Source organism: Physeter macrocephalus, chromosome 11 (genome assembly GCF_002837175.3).
Source record: "Physeter macrocephalus isolate SW-GA chromosome 11, ASM283717v5, whole genome shotgun sequence".
NCBI lineage: Eukaryota > Metazoa > Chordata > Mammalia > Artiodactyla > Physeteridae > Physeter > Physeter macrocephalus.
Genome location: NC_041224.1, coordinates 31,044,835 through 31,065,717, shown reverse-complemented (window position 1 = coordinate 31,065,717; position 20,883 = coordinate 31,044,835). Strand labels below are relative to the sequence as shown.

General features: G+C 45.4%; 1 protein-coding gene across 4 annotated transcripts in view; it reads left to right on the top strand.

Moving 5' to 3' along the window:
• FBH1 (F-box DNA helicase 1) overlaps positions 1-20,883 on the top strand; it is a 52,359-nt gene that overhangs the window by 8,612 nt on the left and 22,864 nt on the right. For 2 of the 4 annotated variants that reach the window (XR_003681622.2, XM_028494917.2), the window contains exons 2-13: positions 4,336-4,491; positions 6,581-7,164; positions 10,747-10,877; positions 10,984-11,119; positions 12,675-12,865; positions 13,375-13,467; positions 13,825-13,919; positions 15,733-15,901; positions 16,606-16,828; positions 17,673-17,760; positions 17,839-17,925; positions 18,587-18,753. Coding sequence is in view for 3 of the 4 variants with exons in the window: in XM_028494917.2 (XP_028350718.1) it covers positions 4,336-4,491; positions 6,581-7,164; positions 10,747-10,877; positions 10,984-11,119; positions 12,675-12,865; positions 13,375-13,467; positions 13,825-13,919; positions 15,733-15,901; positions 16,606-16,828; positions 17,673-17,760; positions 17,839-17,925; positions 18,587-18,753 (2,120 nt within the window). In the remaining variant the exon portion in view is untranslated. The remainder of the gene's footprint in view (positions 1-4,335; positions 4,492-6,580; positions 7,165-10,746; positions 10,878-10,983; positions 11,120-12,674; positions 12,866-13,374; positions 13,468-13,824; positions 13,920-15,732; positions 15,902-16,605; positions 16,829-17,672; positions 17,761-17,838; positions 17,926-18,586; positions 18,754-20,883) is intronic. The other 2 variants (XM_024129607.3, XM_055087843.1) reach the window with 1 other exon arrangement.

Below are 20,883 nucleotides of genomic sequence, written 5' to 3'. Positions count from 1 at the left end.
GATAAAGTTATATTTGAGCTGCTGGTTTAGAAGTATATTAACAAGAGCAGAAGGTGGTTAGAATTTTACTGTAGTAATTTTAAATAACTTCACAAGAACATTGGTGCTGTTAAAATGTAGGCATCGTTTAGGAGACTCAGCACGGTGTGGCCCACGTGTAATCCTGAGCTCCTGGGCTTTGTGAGCCTCTGCATGGGTGTCGCTAGGTACTTTCATCTGTCTTGTCTGGTTCAAACCACATGACCGTGGTGTGAACTCCACATGGCAGCTTGTCAGGGTCCTCGTTGTGATGAGAAGGGAACCAAGGCTGTTAGGGAGGAGGTCTCCCAGCTCCGGATCCGAGCGCATCACACGGCCTTTGACTTAAGTGCCTTGTTAACTCCGGAGATAGGTGCGGGGGCCCCAGTTCCCCGTGCGGTGAGTCACAGCGCTTCATCTCTCAGAGACCTGAGAGGCAGAATAGTCTCGGTTTCTGACCTCTCACTGAAGGCAGAAAAGTAAGAACGTAAAAGTGCTAGCTCTGCCTCCCAGATGAGCAGTCAGGGCTGCGGGGACCTTTCCAGATGGACAGTGTAGTCGGCTGTGCTGGTACCCAGAGGCCAGATGGCCCAGTGTGGGCACCTCTCCCCCCAGCTGCTAGCCTTTGCTCTGTGATGGCTTCGTGCAGGACCGCTCTGGGATGTACCAGGACTCTGGAAGCAGAACACTTCCTGTAGGTCTGTGCCAGCACCAAGGTCCTGAGTCATATGAATTTGAGGGTTTGATATTGTTAATCTTACTCGTTTGTGATTTTCTCTATGGAAGCTTCTTTAAATGAGATATTCTCTGTTGATAATTTTTCTAGAGTGTCTCCAGTTTTAATTCTGGACACTGTATTTGCCAGCTTTGAAACAGTTGGGAATGTTTGAAGAGAAAGCAGAGATCAGTCTCATATCTGGGATCTACAGGGTTAGTGGGTTTATTGGCTGGAATTATTCATCTGCTCCTGTAGTTGACCCAAGTGTGTTTGGAGCACCTGAATTAGGGGCCAGGATTCATCAGTATAGTCGTTCCAGGGTTTCTGCAGGGAATTCGTTCCAGGACCCCCTATGGCACCAAAATCCGAGAGGGCTCAGGCCCCTTAGAGTCCACCCTGTGGACAGGGACCTGCAGATCCCACATCCGCGGATTCAGCCAACCACAGGTCGTGTTGGTGTTTTTCATCTGCGGTTGGTGGAACTCGCAGGTGCGGAACTCACGGATCCCAAGGGCCAACTCTGTTCTGCAGGGCCCATTGTAGCTTCCTTATCTCTTCTGACAGTCAGCCCAGAGCTCCCCATTCAGACAAAATAGCAGTTAGGTTGTTGGCTTTGTAATATGAAGGATTTTGAGCAGAAGAGGTAAACTTTCATGTCTTATTTTTACAAAGAATAATCAGACTTCAAGCTTTTTTTTTAATATGGAAAAATTTCAAATTTATTGTTTGAACATAGAAAAACTGCACATTCATTTTTTCTGCCTCTGTAAGTATGAGGAATATGTTCAACAGCAAAATAATTATAAAACCATTATAGTGGAGGGGATGTTTTCTGTAGTGGAGGGGATGTTTTCTGTTCATAATAAGTAATTAAGATATATGACTTGGCTTTTTTGTGTGTGTGTGTGGCTGCATTGGGTCTTCGCCGCTGCTCGCCAGTTTTCCCTAGTTGCAGCGAGCGGGGGCTACTCTTCGTTGCGTTGCACGGGCTTCTCATTGCGGTGGCCTCTCCCGCTGTGGAGCACGGGCTCTAGGCGCGCGGGCTCAGTAGTTGTGGCGCACGGGCTTAGTTGCTCCGCGGCATGTGGGATCTTCCCGGACCAGGGCTCGAACCCGTGTCCCCCGCACCAGCAGGCGGACTCCCAACCATTGGGCCACCAGGGAAGTCCCTTGGCTTTTTAAAAGGTATTTTCAGTAATACAGAATAGGCTGTAATTGGACTGCTGATATGCTTCATGTCTTGCCATTAGGTGACATCTTTATAATTTGAAAGTTATTTCAATGTTTTATGCAAATCAGTCACATCTAAGCTTTGTTTAACACAATAAGCAGATGTGTATATTTGTGTAGGGTTTTATAGTTTAACAAGTCGTCTGGAGTGTGTGTTTTCTCATTTAATCATTGTTAACACCCCTGAGTCTTAGAGAAGCTAAGTGAACAGGGGTCCTCCGGCCACTATGTGGCCAGCTGAGGGCTCACACCCAGTTTTTTTCCTTTTAAGTCCACTGTCCCCTCACTATGTGACACTGCTTTTATCCAGCTGAGCATTTTTTAAAAATAAATTTATTTATTTATTTTTGGCTGCGTTGGGTCTTCGTTGCTGCATGCGGGCTTTTAGTTGAGGCAAGCGGGGGTCACTCTTTGTTGCGGTGCGCGGGCTTCTCATTGCAGTGGCTTCTCTTATTGCGGAGCACGGGCTCCAGGCGCGTGGGCTTCAGTAGTTGTGGCTCATGGGCTGCAGAGCACAGCCTCAGTAGTTGTGGCGACGGGCTTAGCTGCTCCACGGCATGTGGGATCTTCCTGGACCAGGGCTCGAACCCGTGTCCCCTGCATCGGCAGACGGATTCTCAACCACTGCGCCACGAGGGAAGCCCGGCTGAGCATATTTTTAAGTACTTCTTCATGACTTAACAGTTATACCACTGCATCTTAACTCTGAATTCAGGTAGTGAAAAGGCCTCTAGCGTCCTTTCAGAGGGGCCTGTAGAGCTATTTCTGTGTGTAGAAGTAATTTGTAAAAAGTCTTGAGGTATCCATGAAGTTTTTTTAAACTTCCATTAAACCTTGAACGAATAAACTGAAATTTGGAAGGATAATTTCTTAAGAGGCTATGGGCTGAGGGGAGTTATTAAGATTTTAAACTGTATTAGATATACTCAGTGGTGTCTTGGTTTCAGACGTTTTCAGGCTTACAGGAAATGTTGAGTGAGATTGTGGCATTTGATACTGCAGTTTACTGGAGTATTTTTAGCATCTGTGAAAGTACGGTACTGGCAGGAACTGATTTCTCTGTTGACCATCTCCTGTAAAGGCTCACGTTTTTATTTTTATTTTTTTTAATTTATTTTTATTTATGTTATTTATTTTTGGCTGCGTTGGGTCTTCGTTGCTGTGCATGGACTTTCTCTAGTTGTGGCGAGCAGGGGCTACTCTTCGTTGCGGTGCACGGGCTTCTCATTTTGGTGGCTTCTGTTGCTGCGGAGCACAGGCTCTAGGCGCTGGGCTTCAGTAGTTGTGGCACATGGGCTCAGTAGTTGTTGCCTCGCAGGCTTTGGAGTGCAGGGTCAGTAGTTGTGGCGCATGGGTTTAGGTGTTCCGCGGCATGTGGGATCTTCCTGGACCAGGATCAAAACCATCTCCCCTGCATTGGCAGGTGATTCTTAACCACTGCGCCACCAGGGAAGTCCCTAAAGGGTCACTTTAATTCTCTTGTATCTGTTCTTGTCCTCTTTTTTTTAAGTGTAACTGTTCTGTTTTACAGTAGTGTAACTGTTCTATTTAATGCCATAAGGAGGTAGTTAGATCTTACATGCTATAAAGTGCAGAAATAGGAATGAAAAAATACCTGGCAGAAAAATGACTAACATAAACAAAAATATTTCAGTACTCTCGAGACAGAATTCTAGGCACAGTCACTGCTGTAGTGTTTTGCTGAGGGAGAATATGAAATTTCCTCCTCTGAAGATGCTGAAAAGTGGGCTCGATTCTCTTCTACTTGGGGGCCTTGCTCCTGTCCTGTGACATCAGTGCCCGATGCTGAGATGCTCTCAGGGCTGAGAGGGGTGCATGGGGTGGGGTGGGGTGCATGGGGAGAGACGTACAGCAGGGGTGGGAAATCTACTGTGACTGTCTGCTTAGTGCCTTTTGCTTCTCAGACTTGGGGAAGCTGGGGTATACAGGGGACGATGCATGAGGGTTTTTTGAAAAGCTATAGCCAACTCTTAAAATATTTATGGTTATTATGGTAGTATAAATGGCCTGGCTAAAGTCAAGGAAAAGTTGCCAGATCTCCGTTTATCCATTAGTGGCAACTTCTTTTTGAATGAGCATTTCATGATCAGGGCTTCTACAAAGTATAACAGGTGGAAAAGAAGGTTATTTTAGGATCTTATTCTAGGATTCTCAAATCCTAAGGAAGAGATGCGAAGCAACTATAAAATGACTGAAAGTTGATGGGAATATGGGGAAGAGGGAAAGGGCTGGCTGGGTGGCCCACAGCCACTGTATTCCTGAAAATTAAGGTTAACTTGCTGGCTAGCTTGTAGAATTGGTGATAACTAACAAGTGTCCCATTTCTTCTGCCTGTTGATACAAAACAGTGAGACGGTTTAAGCGGAAGCATCTTACAGCCGTCGACTGCCAACATCTGGCTCGGAGTCACTTGGCCGTGACCCAGCCCTTCGGTCAAAGATGGACAAACAGAGACCCGAACCACGGTCTCTATCCTAGACCCAGAACCAAAGGAGGGACTGGAGGTATGTCTTCCCCCAAAATACCTTGCATTTCAGAATCTATAGTGTGTGGCCTTTGAATATCTCCCGGTATTTGTAAATACTGCTACTGTGATCTTGTGGTTCTGTTGCAATACTTTGACACTTTTTCACTATTTGTGAGTTTTCTGTGAAAATTCCATCCTATCGTAGTGGTTGGTAAAAGCCCCAGAAAAGCACGGCTGAATGAATTCCACTAGCTGGTTTAACTATAATGTAGTAGGGAACACGTCCTAGCATCACCACGATTCCATTCTGGAACCGTCGTGATTTCCTGACTCTTCAGCAGTCCTCTTTGTCCAATCCATCACTAGGTCCACCGTATCACTCTTTTTCTCCCAAATGTCCCCCTCAGTGCTTTTACGGTAGATTGTGCCCTCTGTCACCTCGTACCTGGGCTGCTGCAATAACCCTCTCCTTGCCTTCAGACTTTATTTTTTCCATATTAGCTCGAATATCAAATAATGTTCCTGAGTACCATTTTCTGTCATGTCACTGCTACTCTCAAGAACCTCCAGTGTGGTTGGTATGTTCCCTGTTACTGTTAGGGACTCAAGCTCAATCCCCTGACGTTATTACATGCAGGCTCTACTTCTGGCAGCTTGTTTTCCTTATGACCCATCTAGTGCCAAGTGAATTCCCACTTTCATTAATACCTGTTTGTATAATCCAGATTGTCTTATTTCCCTGTGATACATCTCATTTCAGAATCCAACTCAGATCTCACTAGTCATCTTCAATTCTTGTGATGTGATTGTAGTCTCTGTTTACCACTTTTTGGAACCACTGTAACCAATTGTATGAGGCAGTTTTAAGCTCGGTGGTTATATAGTGTTCAATATTTTGTCTGTTTTGTGTGTATAAGTGAACTTCTCCTCTGTGTTGTGAGTTCTTTACTTTTAAAGACTTGTCAGCCTGTGTGTTTCAGTGTGGAGTCCTAGCACTGAGAAGGTGGTAGCTCTTCATAAATATTGGTGTGATTAACTCCACAATTAGAAAACATCAGAATTTAACCCTGGCCTATTGGCTTCAAAACTTGGGTTTCTAGCACATTGCCCCAGAAGCAGTTATAATTTTTTTCTAACATAGAAAAAAGTAGTGAGTTTCATATCCTGTTAAAAGCTAAACGTAGTTTTGTTCCAGTCTTTTTTTACTTTAATTTTTAAAACTTTTAATTTATTATTTACTTTAAAAAAATTTTTAATTGACATATAGTTGATCCACTCTCTTAATTTTTAAAGTGAGAATTCTGGCTACAGCCATTTCAGGAAGGTACCATATATTTTGTTGTATATTGATAAGGTGTTTAAATACTTCATTGGCATTTTACGATAATTTATAGGAATTTAAAATGCCGTGGTGATGTGTGAAATCACCAGTTGGATTCCTCTGAGTGCCTGAAAAGTCTGTGAGGTCAGGGACTATATATACTGTTTTATTATATGATTTACATACAGTTTATATTTGTTTCCAAATCATAGGTGCTTAGTAAGTACCTATTGAATGAATGTATAGACTAGATTAGATACCACTAATAATAGGAAGAAAATTCTGATTTTTATATTTTAAATAATGTGTCAGTTTCACAGGAGGAAATAAAAATCAATTGAAAGGGTTTTAACTGTCAAATGAGAAGAGTGGGTTTTTACTGTATCCTGATAATCTAAAGCATTTTCCTTTCTACTTATGCCAATTTAGATTATTTTTTTTTTATGGTAAGAACAAGCCAGGTGAGGTGAATTTTATGAGCAGATGTGTGAATGTGAGCAGTCGTGTACTGCTGTCCGTTCAGGTATTCAGTTTGTATATATTGCAAGGTATAATGTGGTCCTCACACCATCCAAAGACTGGTCTCTTCTCTCTTTCCAAATGTGTATCCGACTGTATGATACAGCCCTATATAAATATTTTTTGGATTAAGCTATTTATATAATCAGTTGATCAATAAAATACATCCTTGTCTCTTTCCTCTATTAAAATAGATAATTGAAAATAAGTTTGTCTTATTTGCGTCAACAAAGGGTCATCAGTCATTATTCATTTCTCGTTCACCTTGTTTGGGTTCTCTGTCCAGGTCGAGGATGCCCGGGATACAACCCTGAATTCTTCCTCGCTGGCCAGCAGCGGTGCACCAATGACATGGCCAAAAGCAATTCTGTGGGCCAGGACAGCTCTAAGGACTCGGAGGACGAGATGATTTTTGCTGCAGAAGGCCACTGTGCCCTGCCTCAGGGAGGTGATGGAGCAGCACGGCCACGCTTGTCAGGGAAGCGGTCTCGGTCCTTCGAGGACGAGAGGAATCAAGCCACAGGGACCAGTCAGTGGGATGGGGTTTCTAGGAAGACCCCACGGCATCATCTGTCCCTGTCGTCCACACAGCCCAGGGAAGGCAGGCAGGAAGCAGAGGACGGTGTGTTGTGGTTCTCTGCGCAGCCTGGAGATTCCAGCCAGGAGGTGGAGGACATTGGTCCTGATCCTGTTCCTGACTCTTACTATGGGCTTCTTGGGACCTCACCCTGCCAGGAACCCCAGAGCCACATCTGCAGCCTGCCCAGCGAGGTCCTGAGGCACATCTTTGCTTTCCTCCCCATGGAAGACCTCTACTGGAATCTGAGCTTGGTGTGTCACTTTTGGAGGGAGATAATCAGTGATCCACTGGTACGGAAAGCGCTTTTCGTTCTCTCATCTTTTCTCTAAAAGTCCATGGATTCGCTTCACTTAACGTGTACTCCTGACAATGGCATTTCTGCAGAAATGTTGCTGTCCATTTGCCTCCAGAATCAAATCCCAATCTCCCGGAGGCAACTGGGACCTTCTGTGTGTGTCCCACCTTACTATTCCAGGCTCATTGCTGACTTCAGTCCAGTCTATCCCTGTATTCTGTCCACAACCAATGATGTTGTGCTTCCCAACTGTGGACTGCACAGTACTTTCCTTATGTTGGTCTAATCTGCACCCCACTTCCCCCAGCCAACCGAAAGGGCCCCTCATAGCTTTGTTGATGTCTTTCCTCTTCAAGGCTGCACTCTTAGACTAACGCTTTCCCATTTCATCCCATTGCAATCACTCTCTCGCTCTCTTCCTTGTGCTACTATAGTGATTAAGCTCTGTTCAAGCTTATCATGTCTGTTATGGTCTTAGAGAGCCTTCTTCCTCCCTTTAAATTATTAGTGCGTTGCTAGAGGGCTGGTTGTCCTGTTTGTTTTTGCATTCGGCACTGTCTCACTATGTTCTACATATAGTAGGTGATTAGTAAATGAGTGTTGCATTTAGTCACGAGAGTACCTTTTGAAGATGACACAGGGGCAGCCCGTGATCTCAGAAAGGATTTCCTGATACCGTTATCCTGTGCCCTGCCCTTCCCGTTGTTGTGTCATTATACTTCCCACGTTCAGGTCTCCAGTAAGCCTGAGGGCTGGGAGAATGTTCTGCTTAGCTTTTATGTCCCTTAGACCAGACATTGGGAATAAACCAGAGTTAGAGAGTTTAACTTATTCTTCAAATGCATTGAAGTTTAAAACCTTGGAGATGGAGGGAAAGGTGGATATATCAAAACTTAGTACATTTCTCTTCCAAGCCCAAAAGATTTTGGAGGAAATTTCATATCGCTCTTGCTCCATTCTTTGCCTGGGGTCTTGTCTCCTACTTTCTAAGAAATATCTTTCTGTCTTTATTTGTAAACTCTGTTTTGGTTCAGTATTTCTACCCATTTAATTGAGATCTCTCTGATGTGAACGGGATAGATGAGGTTTCCCTCCATTCTGCTTGAGAAGATTTTGGGCAGATATCCCAGCTTATCCTTACCTCTTGATGTTTTTATCATCACCAGCAATGACTTGGTTATTTTCGGTGACCTTGTCACAGCTCTCATTTTCTTTTTATTTCTTGTAGTGTCTTTGTCTGGCTTTGGTATAAGGTTATGCTGGCCTCAGAATAAGTCTGGAAGTGCTCCCTCTTCAGTTTTTTTGAAGAGTTTGAGGGGGATTGATGTTAGTTCTTCCTTAAATGTTCAGTAGAATTTTTCAGTGAAGCAGTCTGGTCCTGGACTCTTTAACTTTTGGGGAGGCTTTTGATTACTGATTCAATCTCTCTACTCATTATTGGTCTGTTCACATTTTCTGTTTCTTCATCGTTCAGTCTTTGTAGGTTGTGTGTTCCTAGGAATTTATCCATTTCTTCTAGTATATCCAGTTGGTTGATCTGCAGTTGGTCATAGTATTCTTATATTCTTATAAGGCTTCTTATTTCTCTGACATCAGTTGTAATGTTCCCCTCTCATTTCTGATTTCAGTTATTTGAATCTTCTCTTTTTTCCAAAATATATCTAAGGGTTGTCGATTTTGTTGATCTTGAAAAAAAAAAAAACTCTTAGTTTTATTGGGGTTTTTTACCCCTATTTTTCTATTCTCTATTTCATATATCTCTGCTCTTTAGTCTTTATTATTTCCTCCCTCCTGCTAGCCTTGGGTTTAGTTTGTTCTTTTTATAGTTCCTTTAGGTGTAAAGTTAGTTTGTTGATTTGTGATCTTTCTTCGTTTTTTAAAAATATTTTTAAAAAATTATTTTATTTTTGGCTGTGTTGGGTCTTCATTGCTGCGCGCGGGCTTTCTCTAGTTGCGGTGAGTGGGGACTACTCTTCGTTGTGGTGCGCGGGCTTCTCATCGTGGTGGCTTCTTTTGTTGCAGAGCATGGGCTCTAGGCACGTGGGTTCAGTAGTTGTGGCTCGCAGACTCTAGAGCACAGGCTAAGTAGTTGTGACGCATGGGCTTAGTTGCTCCGTGGCCTGTGGGGTCCTCCTGGACCAGGGCTCAAACCTGTGTCCCCTGCATTGGCAGACGGATTCTTAACCACTGCACCACCAGGGAAATCCAGATCTTCTTCTTTAAGTTTTTATAACTATCAACTTAACTTTTAGCCCTGCTTTCACTTCATTCCATATGTTTTGTTATGCTGTTTTTTTGTTTTCATTTGTCTCAAGGTATTTTCTAATTTCTTTGTGATTTCCTTTTTTGACCCATTGGTTGTTTTAAGTGTGTTGTTTAATTTCCACATATTTGTGGGTTTTCCAGTTTTCTTTCTGCTACTGATTTCTAGTTTCATTCTATAGTGATTGAAAAACATACTTTCTATAATTTCAGTCTTTTAAAATATGTTAAGACTTACTTGTTTTGTGTTGTTGTACATGATCTTTCCTGGAGAATGTTCTGTGTGTACTTGAGAAGATTGTATATTCTACTGTTGCTGGATGGAGTGTTCAGTATATGCCTTTTTGGTCCAGTGTTGTTTGTTCTATCCATTCTTGAAAGTGGAGTATAGAAGTCTCCTGTTATTATGTTGCTGTCTGTTTTTCTCTTCACTTCTTTCAGTGTTCCCTTCATAGATTTAGGAGCTCTGATATTTGGTACATGCATATATATAATTGTTATATTTTCTTGATGAATTGACCCTTTTATCATCAAGTAATATTCTTTGTCTCTTCTAATAATTTGTTTTAAGTTATTTATTCGGCTGCATCGGGTCGGGTCTTCATTGAGGCACGCGGAATCTTCACTGCAGCGCTCGCTGTGGTGCGCGGGCTCTTTGTTGTGGCACGCAGGCTTCTCTCTAGTTGTGGTGTGCAGGTTTTCTCTTCTCTAGTTGTGGCGTGCAGGTTTTCTCTTCTCTGGTTGTGGCATGGGCTCCAGGGTGCGTGTGCTCTGTAGTTTGCAGCATGCAGGCTCTAGTTGAGGTGTGCGAGCTCAGTAGTTGTGGCACGTGGGCTTAGTTGCCCTGTGGCGTGTGGGATCTTAGTTCCCCGGCCAGGGATCGAACCTGTGTCCCCTCCATTGGAAGGCGGATTCTTCACCACTGGACCACCAGGGAAGTCCCTCTTCTAATAACTTTTGACTTAAAGTCTATTTTGTCTAATCTTAGTATAGCCACAACTCTCGTGTTATTTAATCCTTGCTGAAGCTCTGAGCCATTAGTGTCCCAACAGGGACAGGACACTATTTCAGATAGGGAAATTGAAGCACTAGCTCTTCCCAGATTCTGTAAGAAGTTAATGTTGGAACCAAAACCGGGAGCCCCCCCTTCTCCTAGTTTCCAACTAGAATTTGTGTAATGTTTCTACCTCATTTGCCCAGCTTTTGAATTGTAGACTATGATTGTTTTTCAAACAATTATCTTTATGTTTGTGGCCTGATCAGTTCTCTAATAGCTATTGCCTACATGTTGTTTTGGATTTTTTAAACTGTCTAGTTCATTCCATGGAAAAAGCTGTATCACCGATACCTGATGAATGAAGAGCAAGCTGTCAGCAAAGTGGACGGCATCCTCTCGAGCTATGGCATAGAGAAGGAGTCAGACCTGTGTGTGCTGAACCTCATCCGGTGAGTCCCCGTTTCCTGGGAGGAAGTGGGTTTCCAAAGTCCTTTCCCAGAAATCAGCACTTACTGGATCACCTTTCCCATGGACGCTGCTGTGAATGTCTTACAGCTACACAGCCACCACTAAGTGCTCCCCGAGTGTGGACCCTGGACGGGCGTTGTGGAGTCTGAGGGATCACCTCCTCCTCCCCGAGGCAGAGGCCTGCGTGCGCCAACACCTCCCCGATCTCTACGCTGCCCCTGCCGTACGTGAAGAGGCTGCAGGGAGGGGAGGGTTGGGGAGGCGACACCTTTTCTCTTTGGAAGAAAGTGTATTGGTGATCAAGTTTGGTTGAAGGTTATTTTAGATTTATTTTTCAAAGTCTTCCTTCAGCCTTTGCTTTGAAGCCTTAATCTTGTCATTGGCCCCATAGAGAAATAAAAGGCTACATTGTTACAGATTCTTTAATTTGGAAGGAATTTTAAAAAGTATTTCATCCAATTTCCCATTCTGTTGAGCGGTCCCAACAGAGGATGGTCATCTAGCCTCTACATACTTTGATTAGTAAGGATTTCTTTACAAGGCAGCCCATTGTATTGTTGACACCTTGGGTTATTTGAAAGAACCAGAGAAAAGAAGGATTTTGTACTGACACACAGTGAGTTAACGAGAAGCTGTAAATAGTCTCCAGTTTCCTTTGTCTTGTGGCTTCTCATCTGGATAGCGATTCTTCTTAAGTTTTGTTTTGGAAGCCACATGCAACCTCAGCCTCATTCTGCAGCCAGTTGAGGGTTGGAAATCCAGCCATGTGCATTTATTTCTCTGTCCATCTTTAGTGAAGTGATTGTCGATGGAGTGAGATTTGTTTCCCAATATGGTTGTAGTGAAAGGTGTGTGGAACTTTGCTTTTGTGGATGCATTTTTAACAGGGAGGCTTGCAGTAAAGTTAAGAATGATAATTATATACTTATATGTCCATTATTATTATTATTATTTTTATTTGGTTGCGCTGGATCTTAGTTGCGGCAGGTGGGCTCATTAGTTGCGGCTTGCTGGCTCCTTAGTTGTGGCTTGCGAACTCTTAGTTGTGGCCTGCATGTGGGATCTAGTTCCTTGATCAGGGATTGAACCCGGGCCCCCTGCATTGGGAGTGTGGAGTCTTAACCCACTGAGCCACCAGGGAAGTCCCTATATGTCTATTATTGATATTTCCATGTTAGTGAACATTTTCTTAGACATTAATAAATGGAGCATACTGTGTCCATAATAATTTTCAATAATTTAATATTTAGTTAGCTTAATATTTAATAAGTATTAAATAATAATATAAAGTAAATAGTAAATTAACATCTTAATGCCATTGAATTGTCAGTCTTGATTTCCCACTAAAGACTGCTGTCTTCTTTTGTATCCCCCAATATTTGTGCCTCCCAGGTGGGCACCCATTTAATGGTGAGCTTGTTTGACTTGAGTGTCTGGACCTGAGAGCTCACACTGACCTGGCGGGGGTGGGGTGGGCTGGTGAGGAGGCGGGAGGATCACGTCTGTGCAGGGTCTTGCATTAAGTACTTTATAAATGTTATTTAATCAAAGAAAACTTAAGAACTCAAACCCAAAAATGACGAAAAAGAAGGAATCCAGGGTAAAAGGAGACATGCCCGGTGTTTCCCAAATGTCATTCGGGAAGTTTGCACTCCATTTAGACTGTCTGAGGAAGGTATATGAACCCCAAACCTGGTTTTCTTCACCAGCTGTCCCATGTGATTCTTACCGATTGTGTTTTGGGTCTCATCTCCTGTCCTGTCCACCTCCCTCCTCAGGGTGTCAACGTGTGGGCCTTGGTGGCGGCTGTCGTCCTCCTGTCCAGCAGCGTCAATGACATCCAGCAGCTGCTTTTCTGCCTCCGGCGGCCCAGCTCCACAGTGACCATGCCAGACATCACCGAGACCCTGTACTGCATTGCCGTGCTGCTCTACGCCATGCGGGAGAAAGGGATCAACATCAGCAACCGGTAACTGGCCCCCGCCCTGCCCCTTCCCTGCGTTACTGCTGGGTGAGCCCTACCACCCACTGCTCCGCCAGGTTCTCCGTGAGGTTCGAGTGCAGCGATGCAGGCAAGCGGGCTCTGTGAACGTGAGGTGCCATGGGGTCGTACACCATCCCCGAGACAGTGTCTACCTTCAGGACTGTTGAGCCTGGAGGGGACGGAGCCTTCTGTGTTCATACGTGGCTACATTTTGTTCCCCAAAGAGCACATACTGGTCTGTCTCCTTTGCCTCTGCCCACTGCAGCCAGGCATCTCTCCCAGAACCATGCTCTCCAAATATTTACCTCCAACAGTGCAGGTAAATATAGCTCAGCTCTAGGTATATTTAAACCCTTTTCTTCCCTTTTTTTCATAAAATGGTGGTACATATTTTATTTTTAGCAATGGTTAGGAGTCTAAAAAACATCTGAGGAAAAATAAGATACAGATTGTGACTGAATTTGAAAATCTCTAATCTGCTTTTTTCCTGTTAGGATTCACTACAACATTTTCTATTGCCTGTATCTTCAGGAGAATTCCTGTGCTCAGGCCACAGAAGTCAAAGAGGAACCATCGGTCTGGCCAGGGTATGTCTGTAAGGGTGTGTGTGTGTGTGTGGATGTCTTTGATTCCTGACTCTCGTACTTGAAGAGGAAAAGGTGTTTTGTTTTAACCACTTTATTGAGTTATAATTTACATTACATAAAATTCACCCATTTTAATTGTATAATTCAGTAATTTTTAGTAGATTTACTGAGTGTGCAACCAACATCATAACCTAGTTTTAGAACATTTTAATCACGCTAAGGGGGGGTGGCACTCCCCTTTTTTCTGGTTAAATTTTATTCATCCCATTTGGTTTCCTGTTTCATTTTTGACAGTCTGTCACCTGATCTTTTCAATTCCTTATTCTTTTCCTAATTTCTCTTCTGTAATGATTACAGCAAGAAAACAACCATCCAGCTGACACATGAACAACAGCTGATCCTAAGCCATAAGATGGAACCTCTCCAGGTGGTAAAAATTATGGCATTTGCAGGTAAGGGGGCTGCCATTCCTGGAATGCCTCTTTCCACCTTACTCGCCACCTGCCAGAATATCTTTACCTTAATCTATTATTGAACTGCTGCAATTAAATCATCTAAAAAGCAGTTGCCAAGGAATAATTGCTTTTTCTTACCACTCCGGGGCCGGGGTGGGTGTGGGGGGCATCCACACTGGAGTTCCTGGTGAACAAATGGTCCATAGGAGTTTGTTTGTGGGGTGGATGCCACTGGGATTGATCCAGCCTATTATGTATCATCATATCTGTTCAGACACTGATTGCTTATGGGGTGGTAGGTCATGTGAATCCCCTGTTCAGACAGTGTCAGGAGCTCCTTGATTTCTATAGGGTGAAGTCTAGAAGGGCCTCCTACCTTTTGGTTCTAACATACATTCATCAGTCAGCTAATTGTGCTTCCTGGCTCTTAAAGTACTTGGTTGCTCTTTGAACCTTTGCTCATACTATTTTCTCTACCTGGAATGCCTTCCCGCTTCTTTTCTGCCTAAATATTTTACTAAAAACAACAGCCACTTTATTAAATGTCTGCCCTGTGCTAATCCTAACATTCTGTGAGGTTGGTTTATTTATTTATTTTTTGGCTGCACTGCGTGGCATGCAGGATCCTAATCCCCCAGGGATTGAACCCATGCCCCCCCCCCCCCCACCCCGCCCCACGGTGGAAGTGTGGATGGCCAGGGAATTCCTGGTTAATTTTATGTATGAGGTTTAAGCTCAGGGAAATTAAAATGATGTGGTCCAGATTAAATGAGCAAATACGTGGTGGAGGTAGAATTCAAAGCTGGATCTATTTGTCTCCAGAAACGTGCCTTTTCCCCTCCCCTGCCCTCCCCGCCCCCTACTCCCTCTATCTCTCTGCCATCCGATGTTGACCCCCGTCTCTTCTGTGTCTTCTCGGTGGAGGCTTCCTCAGCCCTTTGAGACCGCCGTGATTCTGAACTCTCACTGTGACTAATCTGTATTAACTGTTTGGTGCCTGATTACATAGGAAGAATAGCCAACACACACCTTCTGTAAACACCTCCACACTGTCATTGATCTGTTGATTTTCAAACAGCCCTGGTAGGTAGGAAAGGAGGTGCTATTTTTCTTCTTTTATAGGCAAGATTTTCTTTTTTGTTTCCAGATCCATATTCTTTTTCACTCTACTGTGTTATCATTATTCTCTTTTGTTTTTGTTTCAATTGTTCTAGCTGTGTTGATGTTTTATTCCCAACTAGATTGTAATGCAGGAACCTTGCTTTGTGTTTGTGACACGCTCCCAGTGCCTAGTGTAGGGCTGGGTGTGCAGTAGGTGCTCAGGAAATTCTTGTTCAGTGGGTGACAGTTGACTAACTGAATAACTGAATGAAAGGCGGGGAGGAGGGGCAGATAGGATAGTTGAGAACGGGTTGGAAGGATCCTTGAATCTCATTTTCATGCTCTTGCTGTCGAAGCATGAATGGTGCCTAGGCCAGCATAGCTACCGTCTATGAGTTCCTCTCCTGGGTACTTGGGTGGTTATCCTGCACACCCTATGAGGTCATTGTTACCCACACAGGCTGAGGAGCAGACTGAAGTGGCCCCTCTCTAGAGCTGCAGGGGCTGCGACCCCAACCCAGGTGACTCTGTCTTGAGTCTGCTGCTCCCTTCACGGCACCGTTTTTAGTTTTCATCAGTACTGGAGAACTTGCCACTGTCTGGTCCCAGGCAAGCGGGGAGATAGGCATGGGTGGAACCCGATTATAGCGTCTGTGGGAACCGTTATTTCCGGTCAGAGGGTCACCTCCCTTGCTCTTGGCTTCCCCAGGCACTGGGAAGACCTCCACCCTGGTCAAGTACGCTGAGAAGTGGTCCGAGAGCAGGTTTCTGTATGTGACCTTCAACAAGAGCATCGCCAAGCAGGCTGAGCTCGTCTTCCCCAGCAATGTCATCTGCAAGACCTTCCACTCCATGGCCTACGGACACATCGGGCGCAAGTGAGCATCGTGGTGCCACTGTTGCCATTACGTCCAGTTACTGCTCTCACTTTGCAGTCATTACACCACAGTGACTCGGAGAAAACTTAGCGCTTTATCTTCACTTACAGGCAGGGAATATGGCCATTGAATATGGCCATAGATAGATTTGTACTTCCACCCCATAGAGATATATTGCTACTGAGGGAAGCATAACACTATCTCACTGAGGGAGGCATTCTCATGTCTCTGGAACTGAGGCACAGAAGGTCAGAGTGACTTGCCTAAAGTTCAGGGCATCACCAGTCTGGTTGACCCATTAAGGCTTTCCTCAGAAGCTGGAGGGGAGAAGACGAGGCTGAGGGGCACTTGTTCCATGCACCCAGGGCCTCTGAGCTGTGTCCCCTTGGACGAGAAAGCTTCAGGGAGCTACGAGGGTCCCCCTGGGGCCTCCTGGAGTCTGGTCCACACCTTGGAACAGTGGTATCTGCGGTGAGCCACTTCGTCTCCTGGGTTATTAGATGTGAATTCTGGAAAGCGTAACGGAGCCCTTTCCAATCCTACGAGGACCTCACTCAGCTCTTCTGGCTTTTTTTCGTCACCTGTATGTGCCACTTCCAGTGACCTGGTGGTGTCATCGGAGAGAAGGGGGCAGGCCTGGGGGAGACACTAAATCGCGAGTTGCCACAAATGCCAACCCTGTGCCTTTGGGACATGCGTTGCAGGTACCAATTGAAGAAGAAGTTGAATCTCTTCAAGTTAACCCCCTTCATGGTCAACTCTGTCCTCGCTGAAGGGAAGGGTGGCTTCATAAGGGCCAAGCTAGTATGTAAGACTCTGGAAAACTTCTTTGCCTCGGCTGACGATGAGCTGACGATCGACCACGTGCCCATCTGGTGTAAGAACAGCCAGGGACAGAGAGTCATGGTCGAGCAGAGTGAGAAGCTGGTGAGTGTCTCAGTCCCTTTGGAGTTAGGGCTCGGGAGGAACAAGGGCTCGACACGGTGCCAGCTTGTACTGGTCTTTGATGTCTGTAGAGCTGCTGGCAGGAGGTAGAGGTGGAGGGGAGACCCTAGGCCGGTCGTGCTGGCTGCGAAGTGTACAGGATTTTCTGTGAAGAGCACTCATCTTGCTTAGTCCTCAGCCTGGTCCTCCATTTCACAGATGGGGCTCCTGCCCAGAGTTTATAAGAGCTCGTCGTGGGGTCTGCCGGTCCGGGGTCTAAAGATGTGATTCTCCTTTCTAATTTTTATCAAGTCTTTTCAGTCATTGACCACACTTTTTTTTTTTTTTTTTTTTTGCGGTACGTGGGCCTCTTACCGCCGTGGCCTCTCCCGTTGCGGAGCACAGGCTCCGGACGTGCAGGCCCAGCGGCCATGGCTCACGGGCCCAGCCGCCCCGCGGCACGCGGGATCTTCCCGGACCAGGGCACAAACCCGTGTCCCCTGCATCGGCAGGCGGACTCTCAACCACTGCGCCACCGGGGAAACCCTGACCACACTTTTTATGAATTAACTGTCGGGCATAAATCTAGAGGAATCATCCAGCCTTTCTTGGTTCATCAGATGCTGTGCTCCTTCAGCGATGCTCTACCGCTGGGTGTGGTCCAGCCCCTGGCTTTTGCCCATCTGGGTGCCTGGCGTTGACACGAGGCCCTCATGGAGCTGGGAGAGGTCAGGGAGGGGCTGCCGTTCACTGTGAGCTGGGGCCTTTGCTTTGACCCCTGCACGTGGACATGAACTCCTGATTTCAGGGTCATGACCTTCACATCACTGTGTCACTTGCTTTCTAGAATGGTGTCCTCGAAGCGAGCCGACTCTGGGACAACATGCGAAAGCTGGGCGAGTGCAAGGAGGAGGCTTACCATATGACGCATGACGGTACGCATGCGCCCAGTCCTGAACCCCACCGTGGACCTGCCTCATTCCGATATCTGACTCTTCTGCCCCTTCTTGTAGGCTACTTGAAACTCTGGCAGCTCAGCAAGCCTCTGCTGGCTTCTTTTGACGCCATCTTTGTGGACGAGGCCCAGGACTGTACCCCAGGTGATAAACCATTCAGGACACCAGTAGTCCCAAACACATAGCAACAGTGTTGTGAATGTGTAAGAGGATACGTGTGTGCATAAGTCGATGATTCTTGTCTGTCATGAGGAGGAGCGTGTGATGCTTAGTTATTCAGAAACCCTTTGCTGTCTGACTGTGGATTTCAGCACTTGTCTCTCCACCCCCACCCCTCACCCAAAGGAGACTTAATTTTCTCTAAATGTTTTGCTTGAGTTATTCTTAAAATATTGGCTGAGCCTAGGTCACCAGATGATTGGGTTGAGACGCATGTGGAGGGGGAAAAGGTAGTCAATTTAGAGTGAACAATTTGTGTTGTATATTTTTGCAGTGGCTGATAGAAAATAGTGTGACTTGGTGGCTCATTTTGGGGCCTTAAATTATATTATCAGAGAAGATAACTTGCCTCATTTTACATTTGCCTATGTGGTTTCTCATACTCAATAATTTATTCAGGAGTAAAAATAATCTGCATTCGTAGGGTTTGAAGCTGTTTCTTTTGTTTGTTATAAAATTATTTCTTTGGATTGAGTGCACCTATGCTGGAGGGAAAGGTAACTCTGTTGTCCAGTGTGCAAGCATTTTCATCCTTTTCTGTCTTAAGTTTGGTTTCTTTTTGCTCCGTGGGTTGGTGTCTCTTCAGAGCCCTTACTTTCCATCTTCTTGGTCGCAGCGATCATGAACATAGTTCTGTCTCAGCCATGTGGGAAAATCTTCGTGGGGGACCCACACCAACAGATCTATACTTTCCGAGGTGCAGTCAACGCTCTGTTCACAGTCCCTCACACTCACGTCTTCTATCTCACACAGGTAAGCGCTGTCTTTGCTTCCCAGTCCCCAGACGCGTATATACACACGAGCCTTGTGGCTCCCCACCCTGGTTCTCCAGTGTTGACTACGTGCCAGGCCCCGTGTGAGGGTTTTCGTGAGGCTCACTGTGTGTAGCAAATCCGTGCCTCTAAACAGTGGCTCTCCATGGTTCTCAGGGGGTTTGCAAAGTCAAAACTGTTTTCGTAATAGTTATCTGCCTCTTGCACTATGTTGACATTTGCACTGATGATGCAAAGTCAGTGGTGAGACTGTGGCTGAGAATCTCGGCTTCGGCACCAGCCGGTCCTAGCAGTTGCCTTATTCTTCACTGCAAGGCACTGAGTCAAAAAAGAAAACAGGCAGTTCACTAAGAACATCTTTCTTTTTAAGAATACTATTTTTTAAAATATTTATTTTTATTTATTTATTATCTTCATTGTGGCACACAGGATCTTCTGGTTGCAGCACGCAAACTCTTAGTTGTGGCATGCATATGGGATCTAGTTCCCTGACCAGGGATTGAACCTGGGCCCCCTGCATTGGGGGCGCAGAGTCTTACCCACTGGACCACCGGGGAAGTCCCTACTAAGAACATCCTTGATGGCACAGGAAAAATGATTAATTTCATTACTGTAGACCCTTGAGTCCGTCTCTCTCACAGTCTGTGTGATGAAATGGGAAGTAGGGGGAGGTCCTTCTGCCCCTGCAGCGTGCTGCTGTCTGACCAGGAGCATTTTTGTGATTGTGGTGTGAACTCCACCGCTGCTTCTTTCGTTTGTGCTTGAACGAGCAGCTGACGGACCAACTCTGGTTATTCAGACTTGGGGATTTGGCATTTTCTCAAAAATGCATGCTATGAGCTGTGACTTCAAGGAAAACAGCTGACATATGTATTGCCGAAGATAAAATTCTTGCTTTCAAGTGAAATCCAGATTTTGGAAACCTTGTTTCCAGCATGAGCATGGCAACTCCTGGGGCCTTGATTGTCTGGAAAGGCTGTTACATGTTCCTCCCCTTTTCAGCACTCATCTTTGTGAGGCTGTCACACCAGGCTGGATGCAGACAGAGCTTTGAGATTCGGCTCTCTTCTCTTAAGCTGGGCGCTAAAGACATTTGCAAAAATGTAAAAACAGTGCCACTCTTCTCTCTAACTTTTGTTTTGGAAAATACCATTTAAAAAAATTTTTTTTAATTTTTTGGCTGCGTCGGGTCTTGTTGCTGTGCGTGGGCTTTTTCTAGTTGCGGTGAGCGGGGGCTACTCTTTGTTGCGATGTGCAGGCTTCTCATTGCAGTGGCTTCTCTTGTTGCGGAGCACGGGCTCTAGGCATACGGGCTTCAGTAGTTGCAGCATGAGGGCTCAGTAGTTGCGGCGTGTGGGCTCTAGGGCACCGCCGTGGGCTCAGTAGTTGTGGCTCGCAGGCTCTAGAGTGCAGGCTCAGTAGTTGTGGCGCATGGGCTTAGTTGCTCCGTGGCATGTGGATCTTCCCAGACCAGGGCTCGAACCCGTGTCCCCTGCGTTGACAGGTGGATTCTTAACCACGGCGCCACCAGGGAAGTCCTGGAAAATACCATTTTAAAAATATGTTCTGTATGTTATCATGTAATGGGGTTATTGTTACATTGAAATGCACTAAAGTTGCTAATGTGGTAATCGTAGGTAGGTACAACGCACGTAAATGATAAGCGTCTTTGAGTCCTCACTAATATTTTAAAGTATGAAGAGTCCTGAGACTAAAAGGTGTGAAAACCACTGCTTTTTTTTTTTTTTTTTTTTTTTTTTTTTTGTGGTATGCGGGCCTGCGGACGCGCAACCACTGCGCCACCAGGGAAGCCCAACCACTGCTTTTAAGAAACTCACTTCTAGTAAGAGGATATGAGACTGCCAGCGAAAGTGCCAGCGTCATCTGAACTGTGTTCTGTTCTTTTCTAGGAGGCCCTGTAGCCCACTCAGTGACCTTATTTCCTGGAGTTTCCCTTGTTTGCTGTAATGACTTAGGGTGGCGTCAACCCAGAGGAATTTTTTTTTTTTTTTTTTTGCAGTACGCGGGCCTCTCACTGTTGTGGCCTCTCCCGTTGCGGAGCACAGGCTCCGGACGCGCAGGCTCAGCGGCCATGGCTCACGGGCCTAGC